Source organism: Ovis aries, chromosome 1 (genome assembly GCF_016772045.2).
Source record: "Ovis aries strain OAR_USU_Benz2616 breed Rambouillet chromosome 1, ARS-UI_Ramb_v3.0, whole genome shotgun sequence".
Lineage (NCBI taxonomy): Eukaryota > Metazoa > Chordata > Mammalia > Artiodactyla > Bovidae > Ovis > Ovis aries.
In genome coordinates this window covers 253,536,490-253,559,582 of record NC_056054.1, presented here as the reverse complement: position 1 = coordinate 253,559,582, position 23,093 = coordinate 253,536,490, and the positions used below count along the sequence as shown (strand labels likewise).

At 42.5% G+C, this 23,093-nt stretch overlaps 2 protein-coding genes across 5 annotated transcripts in view; one reads left to right on the top strand and one right to left on the bottom strand.

Moving 5' to 3' along the window:
* Positions 1-7,383, top strand: part of PCCB (propionyl-CoA carboxylase subunit beta) — a 94,734-nt gene extending 87,351 nt beyond the window's left edge. The window contains exons 11-15 of one of the 2 annotated variants that reach the window (XM_004003316.5): positions 4,099-4,206; positions 4,432-4,532; positions 4,936-5,034; positions 5,957-6,056; positions 7,072-7,383. In XM_004003316.5, the coding sequence (XP_004003365.2) occupies positions 4,099-4,206; positions 4,432-4,532; positions 4,936-5,034; positions 5,957-6,056; positions 7,072-7,193 (530 nt within the window). In that variant the 3' untranslated portion in view covers positions 7,194-7,383. Of the gene's footprint in view, positions 1-4,098; positions 4,207-4,431 lie in introns of both variants that reach the window. The other variant, XM_060395507.1, reaches the window with a different exon arrangement.
* A 4,834-nt stretch (positions 7,384-12,217) lies between these two features.
* STAG1 (STAG1 cohesin complex component) overlaps positions 12,218-23,093 on the bottom strand; it is a 469,514-nt gene continuing 458,638 nt past the window's right edge. For 2 of the 3 annotated variants that reach the window (XM_060395498.1, XM_060395501.1), the window contains 4 exons: positions 18,870-19,044; positions 16,868-16,978; positions 16,214-16,328; positions 12,218-14,376 (listed from right to left, as the gene is read on the bottom strand). In XM_060395498.1, the coding sequence (XP_060251481.1) occupies positions 14,209-14,376; positions 16,214-16,328; positions 16,868-16,978; positions 18,870-19,044 (569 nt within the window). In that variant the 3' untranslated portion in view covers positions 12,218-14,208. The remainder of the gene's footprint in view (positions 14,377-16,213; positions 16,329-16,867; positions 16,979-18,869; positions 19,045-23,093) is intronic. The other variant, XM_012102945.4, reaches the window with a different exon arrangement.

The window sequence follows — 23,093 nt, the reverse complement described above, 5'->3', positions numbered from 1 at the left end:
CCATAAAATGCACAGCTTTTACATGCTCATTTGGGTGGGTTTTGGCAAGTTGACAATTCATGTGTGCTAAATCACTTCAGTCATGTCTTTGTGACCCTATGGACCATAGGCTCCATGGGATTCTGCAGGCGAGAAAACTAGAGTGGGTTGCCATGCCCTCCTCCAGGGTTCTTCCCCACCCAGGGGGAGACTCCCAACCTGTAATCACCATCCAAAATAAGATGTAGAACACGTCTGTCATCTCAGACATTCCCTCTGGCATTTAGCAAGAGGGAAGCTTTGCCTATTGTTTTTATTTTTTGAGTTGTCTTTTTATTGTTTATTTCTAAGATTCTTTATATAGTCTGATGTGAACCCTTTGTCAGATTTGTATATTTTAAATATTTTTTTCCTGCTCTGTGACTTGTTTGTTTATTTAATTAAGTCTTTTGACTCACATTATTTTTAAAAACTGGTAAAATCCTTTTTATCAGTGTTTGACTTCTGATTAGAGCTTTTGTGTCCTGTCCAGGAAATCTTTGCCTACTGCAAGGTTTTGAAGATAGTCCAAGTCACCTTCTTGGAGCTTTGTGGTTGTGGGTTATGTTAAGCTCTGTGATCCATTTTGGGTTGATTTTCATGTGTAGAGTATGGAGTGAAACAGTATTACCGTTGGTTAAGAAAGACTTGCTTTCCACATTGTTTTGGTGCGTAGTCTGAAATCAGTTCTCTGGGTCTATTTCTTCCCCATCTGTCCTGTTTGGTTGCTGGTTTTGCCCGACTTTATGCTTCTGCCATCTTGTCTTGATTTCTGAAGCTTTATGGTTCTTGGTGGTTCTCAACTAGGGACAATTTCAATGTACTGGGAACATGTGGCTATATTGGAAACAGTTTTGATTGTCACAGTGGGTGTGACGGGTGGAGGGGGGCTCCTGACATCTAGTGTGTCTAACCCAAAGATGGTGACTAAACATTCTACATGCAGAAGTCAAACCCCCATAGCAAAGAATCATTCTGTCCAAAATGTTGGTAGTGCTAAGACAGAGAAACCCTGCTTTTGTGAGTCTTCAGGTTAGCTAGTGGAAGTCTTCTGATACTGCTATTTAAAAAAAATACCATTTGACAGTCTATCTCCTTTGTATTACCATATGAATTTTCAGTTCAGTTCAATCGCTCAGTCGTGTCCGACTCTTTGCGACCCCATGAATCGCAGCACTCCAGGCCTCCTTGTCCATCACTATCTCCCGGAGTTCACTCAGACTCATGTCCGTCGAGTCCGTGATGCCATCCAGCCATTTCATCCTGGGTCGTCCCCTTCTCCTCCTGCCCCCAATCCCTCCCAGCATCAGAGTCTTTTCCAGTGAGTCAACTCTGCATGAGGTGGCCAAAGTACTGGAGCTTCAGCTTTAGCATCATTCCTTCCAAAGGAATCCCAGGGCTAATCTCCTTCAGAATGGACTGGTTGGATCTCCTTGCAGTCCAAAGGACCCTCAAGAGTCTTCTCCAACACCACAGTTCAAAATCATCAATTCTTCGGCGTTCAGCCTTCTTCACAGTCCAACTCTCACATCCATACATGACCACAGGAAAAACCATAGCCTTGACTAGACGGACCTTAGTCGGTAAAGTCATGTCTCTGCTTTTGAATATAGTATCTAGGTTGGTCATAACTTTTATTCCAAGGAGTAAGCGTCTTTTCATTTCATGGCTGCAGTCACCATCTGCACTGATTTTGGAGCCCCCCAAAATAAAGTCTGACACTGTTTCCACTGTTTCCCCATCTATTTCCCATGGAGTGATGGGACCGGATGCCATGATCTTCGTTTTCTGAATGTTGAGCTTTAAGCCAACTTTTTCACTCTTCTCTTTCACTTTCATCAAGAGGCTTTTTAGTTCCTCTTCACTTCCTGCCGTAAGGGTGGTATCATCTGCATATCTGAGGTTATTGAGATTTCTCCCGGCAATCTTGATTCCAGCTTGTGTTTCTTCCAGTCCAGCGTTTCTCATGATGTACTCTGCATATAAGTTAAATAAGCAGGGTGACAATATATAGCCTTGACGTACTCCTTTTCCTATTTGGAACCAGTCTGTTGTTCCATGTCCAGTTCTAACTGTTGCTCCTGGCCTGCATACAGATTTCTCAAGAGGCAGGTCAGGTGGTCTGGTCTTTCCATCTCTTTCAGAATGTTCCACAGTTTATTGTGATCCACACAGTCAAAGGCTTTGGCAGAGTCAATAAAGCAGAAATAGATGTTTTTCTGGAACTCTCTTGCTTTTTCCATGATCCAGCAGATATTGGCAATTTGATCTCTGGTTCCTCTGCCTTTTCTAAAACCAGCTTGAACATCAGGGAGTTCACGGTTCACGTATTGCTGAAGCCTGGCCTGGAGAATTTTGAGCATTACTTTACTAGTATGTGAGATGAGTGCAATTGTGCGGTAGTTTGAGCATTCTTTGGCATTACCTTTCTTTGCAATTGGAATGAAAACTGACCTTTTCCAGTCCTGTGGCCACTGCTGAGTTTTCCAAACTTGCTGGCATATTGAGTGCAGCACTTTCACAGCATCATCTTTCAGGATTTGAAACAGCTCAACTGGAATTCTATCACCTCCACTAGCTTTGTTCGTAGTGATGCTTTCTAAGGCCCACTTGACTTCACATTCCAAGATGTCTGGCTCTAGATTAGTGATCACATCATCATGATTATCTGGGTCCTGAAGATCAGACTTATCAGTTTCTACAAAGGCATTTCCTATGATTTTGATAGTAATTGCTTGAAAATGCAAATTTGTCCAGCTATGCTAGCCTATTAAGCTTTAAATCTAAAATAATAAGATAGTGTAAGTAATTAAGATTCAATACGATTAGGAGCTTAGTCTCTCACTTTCCCTAGTCATATTTCAGGTGTTCAGTAGCCACGTGTGTCTAGTTGTTACTATGTCAACAAATAACAGAGTCAGAGAACATTTTCTTCATCATAGAAAGTTCTCTTGGACAGCACTGGCATAGTTCAGTTTGGGAATTTATATATTCTTCTGATCCATGAGTATTTAAGTTTTTTATGGACATTCTTTATCAGACAGTAGAAGTTCCATTGCACTCATAGTTTACTGCTGGTTTTTAATTATGAATATTGGATTTCCTCAGATGTTTGTATCTGTTGTGATGACCGTATTGTTTTTTTCTTTTAATAATTTCACTGCTTTCCACACATTAGATCAACTCTGGATTCTTGGGTTAAACTGCACTTGGCAGTGTTTTTCTAATATCTCAGAACTTTTCATGAGGGATTTTGCTTTGCATTTTCTTGTCCCAAAACAAGAAGTTTTGGTATCAGGATAATGCTGGCCTCATAGAATGCTCTGTAGACCGTTCTGGGTGAGGGGACTTACTAGTAATTGAGCTCTTATTCTCTTCTGTGCCATTTTACCAATACCGTCTCCTTTAATCCTTACAACTATGGTAGGGCTTCCCTGGTGGCTCAGTTGGTAGAGAATCTGCCTGTAATGCAGGGGACCCTGGTTCGATCCCTGGGTCAGGAAGGATCCCCTGGAGAAGCAAATGGCAACCCACTCCAGGGTTCTTGCTTGGAGAATCCCATGGACAGAGGAGCCTGGCGAGCTATAGTCCACGAGGTCGCAAGAGTTGGACACAACTTCACGACTAACCCACCACCTCCATAGTAGGGGAAGTAACAGCCTTCCTTTTAAGGTGGGGAATCTCAGGCTCAGAAAGTAATTTCCCCAAACACATGGCTGTGGCTGTTGGAGCCAGAATCCAATTGCAACTACACAGACTCTAGAAGACCAGCCCTTGGATGAGGGCCTCCCACTGCAGCTCCAGGGGTGAGGTGGGCTGTGCCTCAGGTGACCGCTGCCCTTCAGCTCACGAGACAAAAGCTGGATGTCTGTGCTGGGGTGTGGTGCCAGCCGCCGGGGCCGAGCCACTGCTGGGTCCTCTGGCCAGAGCCAGGGGGAGTCTCCTGTCCCCCCTGTTTTTCTTGGAGTATGAAGCTCTCCTTTAGTTTCTCTGATGACGAAACTTTGGTACCCCTGTAGAAACCAGCTCCGAATGGTTGCCCAGTGTGGGTGGGGCTGGGACTGGTTTCTCTCTTTCTAGGATGCTTGGACATTAATTCATCCGTGAAAGGGGCTCGTTTTGTCCGATTCTGTGACTCGTTCAACATTCCCCTCATCACTTTTGTGGATGTCCCTGGCTTCCTGCCTGGTGAGTCACTGAGGGAGGTGGGTCAGGAGAGGTGGTTTTGCCCTGAGACGCCGCTTTATGTGGAGGTCCTCTTGCACAGGATTTGTGACGTTGCCATCCTCTGGGCATCTGGAGGTGGGGACTGGCTGGGGTGGCCCTGTGGGGAAGGGGAAGCCCTCACAGCTGAGAGTGGGGGTTGGCCCTGGGGAGACTCTGTGGGTATCCAGTAACTTGCTCCTGCCACAGGCACCGCGCAGGAGTATGGGGGCATCATCCGCCACGGCGCCAAGCTGCTCTACGCATTTGCAGAGGCCACTGTGCCCAAAGTGACGGTCATCACCAGGAAGGTGAGGAGCTCAGGCTGGAGGCTGGAGCCCGCTCACTCCCAGCGGTGGGGCGTGGGGTTTGGGGGTCTGGCCGAGAGGGTCAGCAGTGCTGGAAGGAGTCTACGCCTCATTCCCCTTAACAAGTTCTCGAGGATGGCTCGGCGTGGATGGTCCTGCAGACACGCCTGGCAGAGAAGTCCCTGCTCATCTGGGAGTGGGAAAAGGCCGGAAGACCATGACCGTGAACTGCGAAAGGCCTGTGGCTGCACCCTCGTATTCCTGGGCCTCCCAGCCCTGGGCCTTCAGGAGCCCAGGAGGGCCAGTCTTGCTGTCCATCCTCACTTCAACTTGGCTTCCTGGGGTCCTACAGGGATGTGATCCGGCTGACTCAGGCTCTAACGTCCAGCATCTGGGACTGTTCTAGGCCTACGGTGGCGCCTATGATGTCATGAGCTCCAAGCACCTCTGTGGTGACACCAACTACGCCTGGCCCACGGCGGAGATTGCCGTCATGGGGGCAAAGGTAAGACCCTCCAGCTTCCCCTTCTCTGGGCTCCAGGGACTCTACTCTCCCCGCACAGCTGGGAAGTGTTGGGAAAAGGCCTGGGCCCCTGGGGTCGCCAGGCCTCCTGGGAGTTGGGGTCTAGACCCTGGCAATCCCCCTCCTGCACTCTCACTTCAGGCAGGGACCCGGGTAGTAGGGGCCTCGAGTGGGTTCAGGGATTCAGTAGAACAGAAAGGGCTGAGTCAGCTGAACCAGTTGTTGGAGGACTGGATGTTTCCCCAACCCCATCCCCAGCTCCCAAGAGGTCCTGGAGCCACTCCTGCAGCCCACGGGGGCCGAGCTGTAGTCCCTACCCTGCTGACTTTGGGCAGGGTGCCCCCTGTTGCCTAGTCTACTAACCACTCCTTTCTTGCTTTGAAATAGCTGTCGGGGTTGAACTAGGTATCTCCCAGGCCCCAGCCTCCCCAAGCTGACTTTTAGGGGTTCTGACAGGATGGCTTCTCTCTCAGGCCTCATTTTTCTACACTTGCATTTTAGTTTCTCTGACTCTGGCCATTGAGTTGTGTGCTCAGGGCTCAGGATAATGAAAAAGTGTAACAGCATTCTGCTTCCCTTGATAAGGGGGCCTTGACTCTTAACAGTGGAAACTGGGCCAAATATCTTGGCCTCGGAGAAGGACAAATGCACTTGGAGAGATTAGGACAGAATCTAGGGAGGCAGGTGATGCCTTGGCCTGGGCCACCCGGTCATTGGAGCCGTGGCTGAGCATCCATTGCAGCCGGGGGGTTATGGCGGTCGCTCCAGGCACCTGGGGTGGCCACTGCTCTCCAGCACACTTTGTTTACCGAGACTTTGCAATCACTCCCAGTGATGTTGGGGGGGGAGGGCTACTCTGGTCTCCAGGGGCCTCCAGGGCGATCACCAACTCCTCTCGTGACAGGGTGCTGTGGAGATCATCTTCAAAGGGCACGAGAACGTGGAGGCGGCTCAGGCAGAGTACATCGAGAAGTTTGCCAACCCTTTTCCTGCAGCCGTGAGAGGTGGGCCTGTGGTGGGGAGAGCAGCTCGGCTCAGTTGTTGGGTCGCTTGCTGCTTATTTTGCTCCAGAAGGCCCACCTTTGCCTTTCCTGTTAAGTCTGGAGACTGGTGAGGGCTGGCTGGACCCTGAGCCATCATCACTTAAGGGCAGAGAGGCCTGTATGGGCCACTTTGTAACTGTGATCAAGAAAACATTGCTGGAAGTGGCTAAATCTCTCTTCGTGGTATTCCAGCTACCCAGTACTGTGAAAAATCTACTCAAAACAAAGTGGTCTGAAATAACCTCCCTGCACCTTCCCCTCATAGTTCTGTGTCAGCATTTGGTCTGGTCTGGGCTGAGCTGGGTAGTGGTTCTGCTGGGATCAGTCATGGAAGTATGTCATCTAGCTGCCTGACTGGGGCTGGATAGCCCATGGTGGCCCCACTCACATGGCTGGTGCTGGCTGTCAGCCGGACTCTCCTTCACGGGGTTGCTTATTCTTTGGGAGGTGCGTCCACGTGCTCTGCAGGGTGTCCTGAGGGCAGCAAGAGGGTGAGAGGGGAAAGAAGGTGCCTTGAGGCTTAGGTGTGGAAGTTGCAGTGTTACTCTTGCTACATTCTGTTGGCCAAGGCAGTTTACAAGGCCAACTGAAGAAGTACAGTCCACTTCCTGATGGGAAGAGTGGCAAAGAAAGTGGCAAGACAGACTTATGCACAGGATGGGATGGATGATTGTAGTGAGTTTTTAAAAATGAAAGTGCACTTTCTTAATTTTATTCCGTACTAAATTCATCTTGACAGGATGGAAGAGGGCTCACATTTTCCTTTTCTTGCTGCATGTTTCTGGGCCAGTTTGGGACCCGCCAGAGGAATAGGGGGCTCCTGGGGTCATGGGGAGGTTCGCAGGACTGAGCCTCTCTTGTGTCGGCCTGGCCCTACATGCACACTGTTGGCCCCAGAAGGTGGTGCCCACACTGAGCACCATGTGAGGGCTTGGTGGGCAGCAGGTGATCCGCTTCCTTTCCTGTGCTTCCCCAGGGTTTGTGGACGACATCATCCAGCCTTCCTCCACACGTGCCCGAATCTGCCGTGACCTGGATGTCCTGGCCAGCAAGAAGGTACAGCGCCCTTGGAGGAAACATGCGAATATTCCATTGTAAATGAATCAGGGAAAGAAAAACCAGGAGCTAATTACTGCCTGGCCATTTGTATACGCCCCTGCCTTTGCAGTCATGAAACCTGGGAATCTAAATACCATTAATCACTTGAAATGGCTAAGTTTATTAAATTCTAGAAAGATTTCATTTGTGCCTTACTGTAAAATTATTTTATTAAAAATCTTAACTGATATATTTTGACCTCAAATTTCTTTTTCTTTCTTTGTGGTAGAAATCTGAAAAAATGAAGAAAACTAGAAAGAAAACACTCTAGTGTGATCACTTTGAGCTGACCCTTATCTGTGTGTTGTTTTCCTTTCTTTCCCTAAGAATTAACTTTTTTCTCTGAAGGTGAGATAATAAGCCTTTAGAGTGAGCTACTTATCCACTTAGGCATCAGTTTTCTTATTTTATGGTATAATATTTAAATGATGTATGCTATCCGTTTCCTTCAGGAGATGTTGAGGATTAAAGGTATTTATAACTGTGTTGTGTACATGTGTGTGTCTATCAGAATAGATGCTTAGGAAGCATATGCTGTATAGTAATTGCTTACCTTCTATTAACTTCTTTCCAGAAATGTGTTCCCAGATTTAAAAAACTTTTTTGGGAAAATTTCAAACTTGTGGAAATGTGGCAAGAGTTGTATACTCTTTACCTAGATTCTCCAGTTCTTAACACTTTCTACAATTGCTTCATCTCCTACATAAATGCATAATTGCTATTTTTATTGACCTGTTTGAGAGTAAGTTGCAGAATCATAACTCTTTGTCTCTCCAGATTTCAGTGTTTATTTCCTGTGAAGCAAGGCTCATTGTCGTACATGGTCTTTAATGAGATTGACATTTTTGAAGCATGTTTGTAAAATATTTTGTAGACAGTCACTCAGTTTGGGTCTGTCTGTTTACAGACATTTAGATCCAGGTAAGAATAATTCACAAGAGTGTTCTTTTATTACATTAGGAAGCACATGTTAGTTTTTTCCCATTATTGATGAAATTGAATCTGATCACTTGGTTAAGGTAACAGCTGCAAAGATGACAGCCTTTGTAATTTTCTCTTTGTAATTAGTAATGAATCTGGGGGCATTTTGTAAGCCTGTCAGCACACTTTTGTCTAGTACTTGTAGAATGATTCTTGCCTCAATCAGCTTTTCTGTGTTGGTTATAAAATACTATATTTCTGATCCTATCATTTTATCCATAAGGAAGGAAGGAAGGAAGGAGTTTTCTCTTCAAAAAATTATTTAGTGTCAGTTTAGATGTGTAAATTATTTTTTCATTTTTAAACAGTTTTCCTGAAATAGTTTATTTTTCTTACTATGTTCAGTTGTGTCTGACTCTGGGACCCCATGGACTGTATCCTGCTAGGCTTCTTTGGGAATTCTTCAGGCAAGAATTCTGGAGTGGGTTGCCATTCTCCCAGTCCAGGGATTGAACCCAGGTGGTCCTGCAATTGCAGGCAGACTTTTTACTGTCTGAGCCACTAGGGAAGCCTTTTCTTACTATACTACCTATCACCCTATCAGATTTTCAGACACACATTATACTAGTTGGTTACATTTTTCTCCCTGTCCCGCACCTTCACCTCAGGGTTTCTTTTTTTTTTTTTGCATTTATGTATGATTTTTGGCTGGGCTGGGTCTTTTTTGTTCTGTGGGCTTTTCTCTAGTTGTGGCAAGTTGGGGCTACTCGTGCTTGCCCTGCTCAGGCTTCTCGTTGCGGGGCACAGGCTCTAGGGCATATGGTTTCTCAGGAGTTGCAGCGGGCGGGCTCAGAACTTGCGGCTCCCAGGTGGCCGGCGGGCTCAGGAGTTGCGGCTCCCAGCACAGGCTCTGTAGTTGTGGTCCACGGGCTTAGTTACTCTGAGGCATGTGGGATCTTACCGGACCAGGGATCAAACCCGCGTCTCCTGCATTGGCAGGAGGATTCTTTACCACTGAGCCACCAGGGAAGCCCCAGCCTAGGCTTTCTTGAGATTGAGAATCATATATTCATAGCTGAAATCTGTGCTTGGTATATAATTTCATAAATGCTTGTTTTTAGTGAATGAATATATTCCATCATGGGTTCTTTAAAGATTTAATGTTACACATTTTGATGTTCAGAATTTCCTGATATGGCCGGAGGGGTGCTCTTTCAAGCTGGTTTCTTAGTCCTTTTGGTCTGTTACAGTAATTTTTTGTGCCCTTATTTTTTGACACAGGATAATATATTAGGTTCATGATGTTTTTCTTAGAGCCATGGTTTCTTTTAGTAGATGAAATTTGAATGCAAACATTGACCCTAGATTTTCACATTGATACTGGGTTGTCATTGCTTCTAGGTATTTTCAGCGGACTAAGAAAGATTTATCCTGGTATGTGTGTGTATATATATGTACATGGGGAACATATATACATGAAAATACATATATTATGTACATTTTTGAAAATGAGTTCATACTGAAGCTTCTAATTCTAATCTAATGGATAAGTTATTTGCCTTTCTTTTATTCCATAATTAGGTCTTCTCCTACACTGATGAAATGGGCTCTTATTCAGTATATACTTGACCCTTGAACAATGCGGGGGTTGGGGGGGCTGCCCTCCTAACATCAAGAAGCCATGTAAAATATAGTTGGTTCTCCCTATATGCAGATCCAATCTGTGTTTCCACATCCAGGATTCAATCAACTGTGTGCCATGTAGTACTGTAGTAGTTACTGTTGAAAAATCTGTATAAGTGGACTTGCCCAGTTGAAACCTGTGTTGTTTAAGGGTATTTTACTCACTTGCTTAGTCCTACAGTAAACACCAATTTCAGAGATACTACAGCTTTATCAACATCAAACCTTCTAAAGTTCAAGACTTTTTTGTAATTGTTTCCAAACAGAAGGTACATGGTTGTTTGGATTAGTAACTTGGGTGGTTATCATTTTTAAAGAATCAGTCCTTTATGTTTGTAGACCACTTTATAGAGTTTTTTCCCCCACCCTTGTTGATTTTATTTTTCTGAGTATGTAAACTATTGTTATACCAGCAATGGTGATTTTAAGGGATTCCAACATGAAGATTAAAGCATGGGTGTGCTTCTCTGAGGTGAGAATTCTGAATCCTCCAATCCCTGATGACTTTCTGTTCCAAACTCTCAGCTCCAAAGGTCTGTAAGCCCTGCTTGATTGTATCATTTGAAGCTCAACTTAACCCACATGTGACTACCATCCGTTTTTCCCATTTCTGCCAGTCACCCCACCATTCTGGATAGATAGGTTTATGCCCCTAGCTATTTTTCTTGAGCATCTTCCCTCTGTTGGAGAATGGAAATCTCCCATTCTAGTTGGGTTCCGAGTTCTTTTACAACAGTCTTCCCCCACCTCTTGCCCATCTCTGTGGCCTCCTGCTAAGCCAGAAATCCATGTCCAGATCTTTTGCATTTCTAGCACTTCTAATGGATAGCACCCTGCTCTCGAGTCTGGAGCCCACAGGTATGTCCCTGTCCTGCCTCTAGTGAGTTTTGAGAATACTGTCTTGCTTCAAGTAGCTCCAGTCTGCTCATGCAGTTCATCTCAACTTGTATTGAAATGATTCTGCTCATAACATGTATTTTTTTAAGCTTATGGTGCATTCCTCACCCTCCTTTCCTTTTTAGACCTGAAACCTAGTTTTGTCTTCCAAGCTAGGTGATAAGTTCCTAGTGGGTAGAGATGTTTGGCCAGGGGTCCTTTGTACTTCTCTTTGGCACCAGCAGTAAGATTAAGCGGTGGGAACTGGGAAAGGAGTGGTGGCAGATTCTGGGGTTTTTAGAGGCTTCCTGGCTAAGGAAGAATCATATAGGTACGCTAGTGTGTGGCTCAATAGCTTGAAGTTGCTCGGCCAATCCAGTTTCTGGGGTCTGCCAATCTAGGATTTGGCCCATTTGAAAACCAAGCTGGTGGTGAAGGAGACATGAGGCTGTTAAGATCTTGGCAGCTTTGTCCAGTAGACCAGCCTCTGTGGGTTACAGAGTGGCACTGAATTCTCATGGGCTGGTGTTTAGTCATGCCTTTCCCAACTGTGGTCTTGTTTTTAGAGGAAAATGATGAATCTCGTCACCAGATTTACTTAGTATTTAGTAGGTAGGTACTTCCCATGTCCCTACTGTCTTTGTGATAATTTGTGTCCTTGGGAGTTGAAAGCTATCCTTCTCCTCTGCAGAGCAGGGCACTTAGGAGGGCAGGGATGGAACCTTACCTGAGTTTGGTCTGCTATGAAGAACCTGAATAGGCACTAAGCCTTTGCTTCCCAGGAAGATCCTGCTCCTTGTTTGATTGATTCTTTCCTGAGAGCAGGGCCAACAGTCATAGCCAGGGTAGTAGAATCACACCTGGGTAAAGCCCTGGTCTAATCTCATAAGCACAAACCTTCAAGATGAGCTGCTAGAGCCCCAACTTAATCACCTTCCATCTTTGGCTGCCCCAGAGTCCCCACTGCCCATTTATCCCCTGCGTTCCTGCTGCTTCTCATGGACGTCTCAGGCCATCTAATGACCACAGCCCAGAGAACATGGTGGGGCCCGTAAAGTGTAGGACGTGATTTTGTGCAGTGACATCTGGCAGCGGTGTCAAGAGAAACCTTCACTTTGGCAGCCACACAGAACACAAGTAGTCTTTAAAGGGCATGGTCGTGCATAAGTGCTGGGTCTGGATCTCAGGCGGGGGAAGGTCCCAGGCTTCAGACCATTTGATAATCCATGAATGCCTCCCCCAACACTCAGCCCACAAGAGACTTCCTCTTGAATGCTCACTTGGTCTAACCAGTCTTTCCCTCTCGCCAAGGAAATCCAATGGATGAAAGAAAACTGATGAGCTAGTCCTAAAATTCTACTTGCTTAAAAAAGTAAAGCCTCACTGATAACAGTGATTTGCTGTTTTAACAAATTATCCTAAAGAGCAAATTCTCAGTTCTTGGTAAAAAAAAACCAAAAGTCTCATCATTCTGTTGGACAGGATGAGAAACCACCTCTTTCAAGCTTTACCTGATATGAACAATAGGATGACTACCACAAGCCTGATTTTGAACAGTTTATTAAAGGAAAGGTGAAGCATCAGTTTCAAATTGTACAAAAGGAAAAAAACCTCATATTGCAAATGTACAATTTACAGAATTACTAGCAAAACCAATCAAGGAGACACTGAAAATACAAAAATTCGATTGACTTCAAACTAAACTGGAAACCCATTGGAGTAGACACTAAGCCTTTTCTGTCGTGTGGTTGTCTATGATTCTAAGTCGGCACTGGTTTTTCCACATGAAACTGTCCAGCAAAGGACCAATCTGTGCAGGTGCCAGGGCTGGTGTGGTGGACAGTCCAGTCATCCCTGCCCCATCACGTCCAGTGAAATCCATATTTCTGGAAGAAAGCGATATCCCAGCCCCCCTAAATGGAGCCCAGGAATTGCTAAATTAGCAGATAAAACATTTTTGGTGACCAAGTTTTTTTCAGAACTGTACAAATGTTGAGAAGTTTGTTTACTAAAAGGATGAATAAAATAACCCATTTTGCTTTCCCACATAGTCACTGGGTGCACAGATTTGTTTTTTAAAAAACACCTTTTTTTTTTTTTTTTGGTAAAAAGGGAAAGCAGAGCCTCATCATTCTGTTGCAGCTACTTTAAAAACCAGCCGGGAAACAGCTGTGGTGGATTGGTTTGCAAATTCTGAGGCTTACTTTTAAAATCAGAAAGGAAGAAACTAAGTGGGCTTTTTAAAATAACAGTAGCAGCAAGTCATAAAAGTCTAAGCAGAATGTAACTCTAAACCATCGAAGGCTGTCCTGAAGATTCATAATTTCTTTTCCCCAAAGAATTATCCTTAATATGCACATTTAACACTGAAATGTAGCTGTATTTCAAGGTAAGCTTAAGAACTTCACCCTCTAAGCACAGACTTCTATGCAGCACATACTTCTATAATTGGTAAACTTAATTCACAAAATTAGTGCATAAGGGTATTAAGTGCATGGGAAGTAGACACGGTTATGTTACACTTAAAATTACGTTTGAATGGCAAAGGAGTTCATGATTATCTTTTTAAGAAAATGGAAGTCCATGTAACTTGAATTTGGCAGGGCATGAAATAAGTGGTAAAAACAGCAAACTGATAACTTGAGAACCATTTTTGTTTTACTGAGAATACTTTATTTGCTGGTAGAAGTTGCTAAAAATGCACAGAACAAATACCAATAGAAAATGTACTGTATTTGAATCTCCCTATTCTATATAAAATGAACGGTGTACAGCATCTGTTGGAAAAATGGCTGCATGGACATTTCTTATTTTATGCCCCCTTATAAATAAAAATAAACCTTTTTATTCAAGAGTATATAAAATCTGGGAATTCATATCCATGTCCACAGAGGGTGTGTGGTTTTTGGCAGAGATGCACTGTCAGAATTTCATCATAGCTTGTCAATATTCTGCTCCTCCATAATCCCGTATTCCACATGGTCAACCAAATCCAGTGAGCTCCAAAAACACTCTTCGGCAATTAGGGTGAGCTGCTTACTCATAGGTTTAATAAAAATGGTTAGCTTTTAAAACATAAAAAGGCAAAATGTTAAAACGGTTCTTAAATTGTACAACAGGAAAATAAAGTTAAAAATATTTTTTTTTTTTACTCAATGCTGAGTTTTCATAAAACAGGTGTATTACAGTGTTTATCTTGACAGCTGTTTTAAAAATTTAAAATTTCTTCCTCCCTCCAGAAAAACACACACATCTGTACTGGGATAAGTCCAATAATAGGACACAAATGATTTTTCAGGTCAGTCTTTCTGAGGTGACATTCACCAACATTCCCTTGGGTAATTTACATGCGCCTCTTCTGTCACTGCAAAAAGAGATTGACCTTAATCATTTGATTAAAAAACAAATCAGATCACATCAAAAGTGTTTTTTTCCCCATACAAGCTATCACAGTATATAGGCCTCTAGCTCTAAATAATAGAGTTCCAGATTTGTAAATTTTCTTCAGACTTCAGAACATAGGCATTCCAAATCCCTAGAAAAAATGAAACATAATTATCAATTTCATGCATAAACAAGACCCAGAAAAAACAAGAAAGAACAGTAATAATTTAACATTTACTGAATCGTCTTCTATGATAGCTGCAGAATCAAAGAAATCTGGCCTCAACTCAGCTCTCTCTCGCCGATTTCTTGACGGGGGCTGGAAAGAGAAACCGATACTTAATTTTTTCCTGAGATACACTAAGACGAACTGTGATAATCAGCTAATATTTCTATGGTATCATTAATATAAATAACTGTTAAGTGTCACTTTGAAAGGAAAAGAATCAGACTTATAGGAGCATACATTAAAGAAAAATCTAACTGGCTTTTATCACTTAGTTTTTTTTTTTTTTAAAGGCTTTCAAATTACAATGAATGTATAAAAGCATATAATTTGGGGGCCTATAAACAAAAAACACACCTTTCAATCATGGAATAAGTATAAGATTGATCAAACAGTAGGTTTGATCACTTCACTGAATTCCCTGAATTCCCTACCCCAAGTAGGTAGATGGAGAGCTACTGATGGGTGGGTTGAAGGAGGTTATAGACCGGATTTGTCTCATTTACATTTCTTACCAAACTTTTTCATTATGTAAAATTCAAAACACATAAAGCATACTGCTATGAGCTAAATTATGCCCCTCAAATTAATATAGTTAAGTGCTAACCCTTAGACCACAGGATTTGACTGTATTTGGAGATGATAGGGTGTTTAAAAAAAGAGGTGAGTGAGGTAACAGGAGGTAGTATGAACGTGAACATGAAATTGCTAAGTCGTGTCTGACTCTTTGGAACACCATGGACTGTAGCCCGCCAGTCTCCTCTGTCCATGGGGATTCTCCAGGCAAGAATACTGGAGTGGGTTGCCATTTCCTTCTCCAGGGATCTTCCCAACCCAGGGATCGAAGCCGGGTCTCCCACATTGCAGGCAGACTCTTTACCCTCTGCGCCACAACCTGCAGCCCACCAGGTGTCTCTGCCCATAGGATTTTCCAGGCAAACTTACTAGAGTGGTTTGCCATTTCCTTTTCCAGGGGATTGTCCTGACCAACGGACTGAACCCTGGTCTCCTGCACTGCAGGCAGATTCTTTACCAACTGAGCTACCAGGGAAGCCCAGAGGTCATATGGGTGGGTTCTAATTCAATGTGATCTATGTTCTTATAAGAAGAGGAGACACACACAGAGGAAACATCATGTGAAGACAAAGGGAGAAGATGGCCATCTACAAGTCAAGGAGAGAGGTCTCAGAATGAAATCAATGTTGCTGACACCTTGCTCTCAGACGTCTAACCTCCAGAACTGTGAGAAAATAAATTTGTTAAGCCATCAGGTCAGTGGTGTATTTGTATGGCAGTCTAGCAAATTAATACACAGAGGAAGCAGTATGATGAACCCCTGTGCACCTATCACCCAGCTTCAACAACTTTCAAACATTTGGCCAATCTTGTTTCATTCAATCGCCTTTTTTTTTTTCTCATGTCATTTCACTTCTGACAACTTCAGTGTGTCTCTTAACAGATCTCATTTTAAAAGAACATAACCACCATGTATTTCAGACAAAGTTAATCATTTCTTAATATACCTACACTAAGTCCATATTCAGACTTCCTTATTTTAAACATGTCTCTCTTTACTGAACAGATAAAGTCCATATTCTGCAATTGGTTGCTATGCTGGAGCACAGTGTATATGGTCAGATTCCAATTTAAAGTACGAGAGGCCAGATGCACATGCTGCACTGAAAGACAGATCTAGGGAAGCGCTTTTTCATGAATGTAACAAGGAGCCAGTTCCTGTTATTGCCAGAATTCAAAATCTGACTTGCTTTGAAAGCAGGTTTGAAAAACACAAGCTTATCCAAATGTCACACCCACTGTTGGTCAAGGTTACCCCCTCTTGTCCCTCACAGGGTTCTTAAAACAAGAGCATCATCTTACACCAACGCTTTCACATATTTTAACAGAAAAAAAATGTATTGAATTTCCTTACCAGGTCAATGACCATAGTGTCTTCAAATTCTTCATTCATATCTTCTAACTGGCTCCGGGATGACATCATCACATCTTCAAAGATGGGCTCAGCATCTTCCTCCATGAGACCCCGACTGATACAAAAAGATACAGTCAGAAAGCTGTTCAGACTCAAAGAACCTGGAATCCTGACTCTTATATTGGGTTTGCAAACCAGTTAAAGCACCTTCCAAATGCAGCCAACAGACTGCACAAATTATGCTATTGAACTCAGGTAATTAAGGATCATTCATTTGATTCACTCAAGATTTCATCTCAGTTCATCAGAAGGAAGTTAAATGCAATAACGATATTACTAGTTAACTATGTACACAAATTCCCACAGAACTCTAAGTGATTGGTACCATTATTATCCCAAGTTTACAAATGAGGAATTGGAGGCACAGAGGTTTTAGAGCTTACCCAAGACCACACAGCTGACAAAGGCCAGCACTAGGATTTAAATGCTGAATGCGTTAAGAGCCCATGCCCTCCATTCCTATTCTACGCTGCATAGCATATCTGAATTATGATTTTAACTCCTAAGACTAAACATCAGAGAAACCCAAGTCATTACACAAAATGACCATCATCACAGTCGTCATGTTCTCATGACACTTGATGGAACACTTACACGGCATGCCTTACTCCAGTTCTGACTTTCATGTAGTTCATTCCTGTTCTGTCCTTCCGATTTAAGTCTTCTAATTTCGGCTGGCCTAACCAAGAGATCTGCATCTGAGGACTAAGAGAGAATAGTATTATTCATTTTGTGGCAGCAGAGGTGGGGTTTAGGTAATCAGTCCCATGCTAAGAAGGCATAGTTGGTTGGTCTAATCCCATGTAAGGGGAGTTACTGGATTTATTCCAGGGTCAAGGTTGAGATAATTATCAAAGAACCTGTCTTGGCAGAAATGGTAGTAAGCTGGAGATCCCTAAGTCCCCAAGAGCTGTGGCAGCTAGTTGTTAGGTGTGAAGGCAATCGGAATATGTCATCCCCAAATATGCCTCTATGAGACAGAAACTATTTTGAGCTGAAGGCAATTAAGCAGCAGCAAAACACACACACAAAAGTTCTCCTTTTCATCCTAAAAGGGTAGGAAATAAATTATCCTTTTACTGGAGACAGACTCTGATGAGCCCAGAGATGGCAGCAGAGGAACCTGCAAACAAACCTTGCTAAACAAATGCTCTTTCTTCCAGGTTAAGAAAGACGAGGACTACCTAGCCCTGGTGCCACCCCTAGTCCAAACTCATGTGTCTTGTCATTTCTTCACAAATGTATTGTTTCTTTGTCTAAAAGGCTTAAAAGCTTCCTACTCTGGTTACTTCTTCAGGTCTTCCTTCTCTTGTGAAGGCTCCCCTGTACATGTAAACATTTAATAACATTTGCATACTTTTCTCCTATTAATCTTTGTCAGTTTAATTTTTAGACCCAGACAGGGGCTCTAAGAGGGCTGAGGAAAACTTTTTCCTCTCCTATTAGGTACTTAAATTATCAGCTTAATTCCCCAAATCCCTACTGAGCAAGAAGGTTTCTCAGACTCCTGTATCCAGCTGCTACCCTACTTACAAGTGTTCCTAGCTGGACACTCAGTCCCCTAAAGGACAGGAACGATGCTGGCTTGGTGGCTCAGAGCTTTCTAGAGTCGAACAAGGAAGGGTAGACCACATTTTTTCTTAGCCCTTCGAGGAAGTTTGGAGTCAGATACATACTGGGCTAAATCTTCACCTACACTCTGTCCTTCCTGAAACATGGACACTTGCATACATATGCTTCTTGAGAGTTTTACAGGATGCAAACTTGGATGGGATGACTCTCTGGTAGCTAAAATCTGCCACATGAAGTTCTCTCAAAGCAGCTGTCTTTGTATCATGTGAGGCTACCACCTTGATTCAACCTATAAAACTATAGCACGAAAAAGATGACAGACCACTGCCAGGAGGGCCTGACATGGTATAAAGTCAGGAAAGCAAGGCGAGCTGCTCAAATAAGACTTCCCACTGCCCAAGGAGGTGAAGTAGGAATGTTGGTCATAAGGCAAACTCCTCTCTAAGACTGCTCAGTTATGCAGGAGCTGACAATAATTATCCTTTCAGCTTTGAAGATGGCAGATCTTCAGAGAAAGGATTCCTTATGAAAACCCAAGATCTGAATACTTCTAACATTTCTAACCTTTCTCTTTTCAATCTGCTAAGTTTGTTGAGTTTGAGTGAGAATTCTTTTATCCATCAGAGTAACTCACAGAATTATTCTAAATGAATAGAAACACAAGTGAGGAGCTTAGAGACTTTCAAATTTGAATGGAAAAATAACAGAAAAACTTAAGGTTTTCATAGCAAGTCATGCCATCACCCTGACTTTTCTGTGATTTGCAGAGCCATGGTACCAGAAAGCACTTTAATCTCTGGTGTGGGAAAAGGTAAGAGCTTGATTCTCTTTTACAGAAAGAGCAACTATTCTCACAATTTATCACCACTTTAGAAGATACTATATATATTCTAATATAAGTTATTTAATTTCTTGGTGGTTTTGTTTTCTCATGAATTGAGAAAAGAATATGCTCGGATGAAATAATTCTTCTTACTTTAACAGTTGAAGGTTTACGCCAAGAAAACCATTTTTCACTACTCACTTGTGTAAAAAGTCGGGCTCGGAGCCATGTTCAGACTCAGGCTCCTGAATCTGCTCTCCCATGGGCCGGCTGTTCTCCCGTAGGACAGTGGAAGTGAGCTGTGGTGCAGGCAGGGGGCCAGGAGTCTGAATCATGGTGTCAGTCCTGTTCAGCCACGTATTATCCAGGCTTTCATCTGTAAAATTCCAGTCGGAGTCACAGAATGTCATGGGTGGAACGAACTCTGGTAGAAGTTACAGCACACATTCAAAGAGCATGGCCCTGGAGTAGACTGCGTAGGTTTGAATTCCAATTATACCACTCACTTGTGTGACTTTGTATAAGCTATTAAATTTCCAAAATTCAACCTCCTCATATACAAAATGGAATATCAGTAACTGCCCTCCCTATTGTAAGGATTAAATGAGGTGATGTATATAATCAGCAAATAAATGTTAGCTATCCTACATTATCATCTCTTCTAAGTCCCTCCACCTCCAGAGAGAGGAAGAATGTAGCTAGCCAGAGACCCCTGTACCTTCCTTTGCTCAAGCAATAAAGGGCCTATTTGCTGGGTCTTACAGGGGCCCTAGGCAGTAGCACTGAAAGTCTGGCTTCACTGAGAAATCAGCAAATCCTGTTACACAGTTAGGCTCTGGTCACCAGACAAGTACCTCTGCCAAGTTACACTTCTAGGGCTGGATCAAGGGTCTGCTCTCACACCTTTACCTTTAACCTCGTTAGGGAAGTCTTCCCTGGGCACCCTGCTTGGCCCCCACTTACCATTCTTTTTTAGCTTCTAGAGGAAGCAGAATCATTCTTGCTCACTTAGGGCTTAATTTTATATACTGTCCTGGCAGTGATCTGTAATGTGCATTTGCTATCTCTGTAATCAGATTTAAGTTTCTTCAAGAGACCAGGAACTATTTTTTCCTTCTAAAGATCATTCATAAAGGCTTGAACAAGATTAAGTCACTGTTTATAGCATCATTTGCATATTTAAATTCTGATAAAATACTACGTAGTCATAAAGTTCTACCTATAAAATTCTAAAGTACAACTGATCCTTGAACAATATAGTTTGAACTGTTGGGTTCATTTAAACATGGATTAAAAAAATAAACATGTATTCCAGTGCTGTATGCTTCACGGTTGGCTGAATCTACGGATGCAGAACCATGTCATATGGCCTGTAAAATTAGATATGGATTTTCAACTATGTAGGTGGTTGCTCCCCGTCACCCCACTGGTTCAAAGTCAACTGCATTTTCTTGTGTCAGAAGAATTTTAATCACAAGATATATTACGAAGTTTTCCTTCCCCATTAAGTCACAGAGACAATGTGTACATGAGACTTCTCTTTAGCCACCAAGCATTCTATTGCCCTCAGGTTTTCTAAAATTTTGTCAGATGCACGTATGTTCCAGATAAGCTTTTTTGTTCCTGGAAATATCTATCTACTATCTGGTTAAGGTCATTCCACTGATCTGAAGCTCACTACCAACCCTCTTCTAAGTCAGCCAAGATTACATCTTTTATTCGTATCACTTTCATTCAACATTTAATTCAAAACTGTTATTCTCTGCTGCATTTAAAATTTGATGACCATAGGAATGGTTTCATTTAGGTTTTTTAACTTGGTAAACCATCTTTCAGCTTTCTACTACAGGTCATCTTCAAAAAAATCTTCTGGGCTCCATTAAGAGATTGGTCACTCCCTGTATGTTTCCAGAGAACCTTTTTTGCCCATCAGAGCACTCACCATGTTGAACTGAAACTGCCTGCTTCTGTCTCCCTTTCTGTAGTATGAACTCTTTTTTAATACCAAATCCCCAGCATCTAGCACAGTTCTTAGGATGGTGCTTGGTAAAAACTTACTGAATAAAAGAATAACTTCAGGAAGAATTTATTCTTCTAGAAGAGATCCTCCTAACCCCTCAAGATTCCTCAATGAAAACACTTCTTGCAAAGCTCTCTCATCTTCATCCCAAACCCTGTTGCTTAAGGGTTCTGGACACCTAACCTACCTCAATCACTTGGTAAATCTGAAACTGATACAGAGAAAGATTTTCTTTTTTGCAATTAAATGGTTACCAAACTGGGTTATCTGGCCCACATATACCTCTCTGTCCTGAGCACACTAATGACTAACTCTCCATTTGTGTGTAGATAAGTGGGTATCTAAATTCTCTAGGCCTTTGTTTCTTCTCTGTAAAATCTGGGTAATAGTGCTGAACTCAGAACTGATTTATAAAACATCTACATAGCATTCACTGTGTGCCAGGAACTGACCAAAGTGCTTTACAAACATTGGTCAAATAAATGATTAAGTGATAGAATGTAAGTACATAGCAAGGATTTGATGAATGCTGGCTCAAAAATACATACTACACCTAAGAAAAGCTGTGAGCAGGAAAAAAAGTCCAGATAATGAATAGATATGGGGTGCCCAGATAAAGACATTTTCAACAGGAAATGACTGAAATCATTCTTTAGAGAAAAGTCGAGGATCCTATACTATGAAGATAGGGTTCTGTTATTTTCATTTTCTGGACCAAAAAGATGTTAAGTCCTAAAGTTGAAACTTCAAAGGAAATCTTTAACATTAATTTTGTAAATATTTTCAAATCTTTTTATTCTCTTTTGAAATATACATTCAGCCTAATCCACTGACTAATGCTAGATGAGGGGCAATACTATCTGATGACCACATCTGAACAATGGCAGCTAACATTTATCAAACGATGTCTTTGTGTCAAGCCCTGTGCTAGGTAATCACTGTCTGTGTATTAAGTTTTTTACCTAAGAGTATCTCATTTAATATTCACAATAGCCATCAGGACAAGTACTCAGATTATCCTTCATCTGCTCAGTGACTGAGGTTTATAGAAGTTCAGTAACATGCTCAAAGGTTATACAGCTGAAAAACGAGAAAGCCAGGTCTGTATTCTAGAACTCTGAATTTAGACTTTGTGCTCTTCATCAATAGTTAATACCACCTCCTCAATGATGAAAGAAACATTAGACTTAAATTCTAATTAATTCTGCTACAGATTTCAGCAAAGTCTTTGATGAGTCAGTTTTTAAGGTAGGAGAGGTAAACAGAAATTTATAAAAAGAAGCATGTTGCTGTCCTGGTTTGTAGAAATTTTGTTAGGAGAATCATGGAGATGGAGGAAGATTATTTGAGGAAATAAGCATTTTTACTTTTGAGTTTTCTCTTAGTTTAAGAATAATCCTTAAAAAAAAAAAAAAAATCCTTTGGGCTTCCCTGGTGGCTCAGATGGTCAAGAATCCTCCTGCAATGCAGGAGACCTGGGTTTGATCCCTGGGTTGGGAAGATCCCCTGAAGAAAAGAAGGGTTACCCACTCCAGTATAATATGGCCTGGAGAATTCCATGGACAGAGGAACCTGGCAGGCTACAGTCCATGGGGTTGCAAAGAATCGTACACAACTGAGCAACTTTCATACTTTTAATAGCAATCTTTAGTCTTTTGGGATATAGGAATTTCTACTCTTGATCACATTTTCATGACAATTCAACACCCCGTTCCCCATAGCCTATGAGTAATCTAGACCTATGAGGTCTAGATCTAAAACTAGATCTGACCATCACTATTTTAATATACAAAAATAGATTTTCCAACCAAGCAGTGGAAATGGAAAGTTGTTTTGGTATATTCAATGTGTTGCAGAGTTCTACCCTCAACTTACCAGAATCTCTCCTATATTAGGATGCATGTTTATAGAACAACATTCAGTTCAATTCAGTTCAGTCGCTCAGTCGTGTCCGACTCTTTGCGACCCCATGAATGGCAGCACGCTAGGCCTCCCTGTCCATCACTAACTCCCGGAGTTCACTCAAACTCATGTCCATCGAATCGGTGATGCCATCCAGCCATCTCATCCTCTGTCGTCCCCTTCTCCTCCTGCCCCCAAACCCTCCCAGCATCAGGGTCTTTTCCAATGAGTCAACTCTTCGCATGAGGTGGCCAAAGTATTGGAGTTTCAGCTTCAGCATTAGTCCTTCCAATGAACACCCAGGACTGATCTCCTTTAGAATAACATGACTGTCTTGTTTTAAATTTTAATGTATTAGAGGTCTATGTTAAGGGAATCAATTTTGTAAACCTTCTTGTCTCCTTTATTTTTCTGTGCTTATCATCTTCCTGTGTTCAATGCTTTCTCAACTTCTTTTTCCTTGACCCTCTTCTGCTTGACTTTGTCTATTCTAACCTTCATGC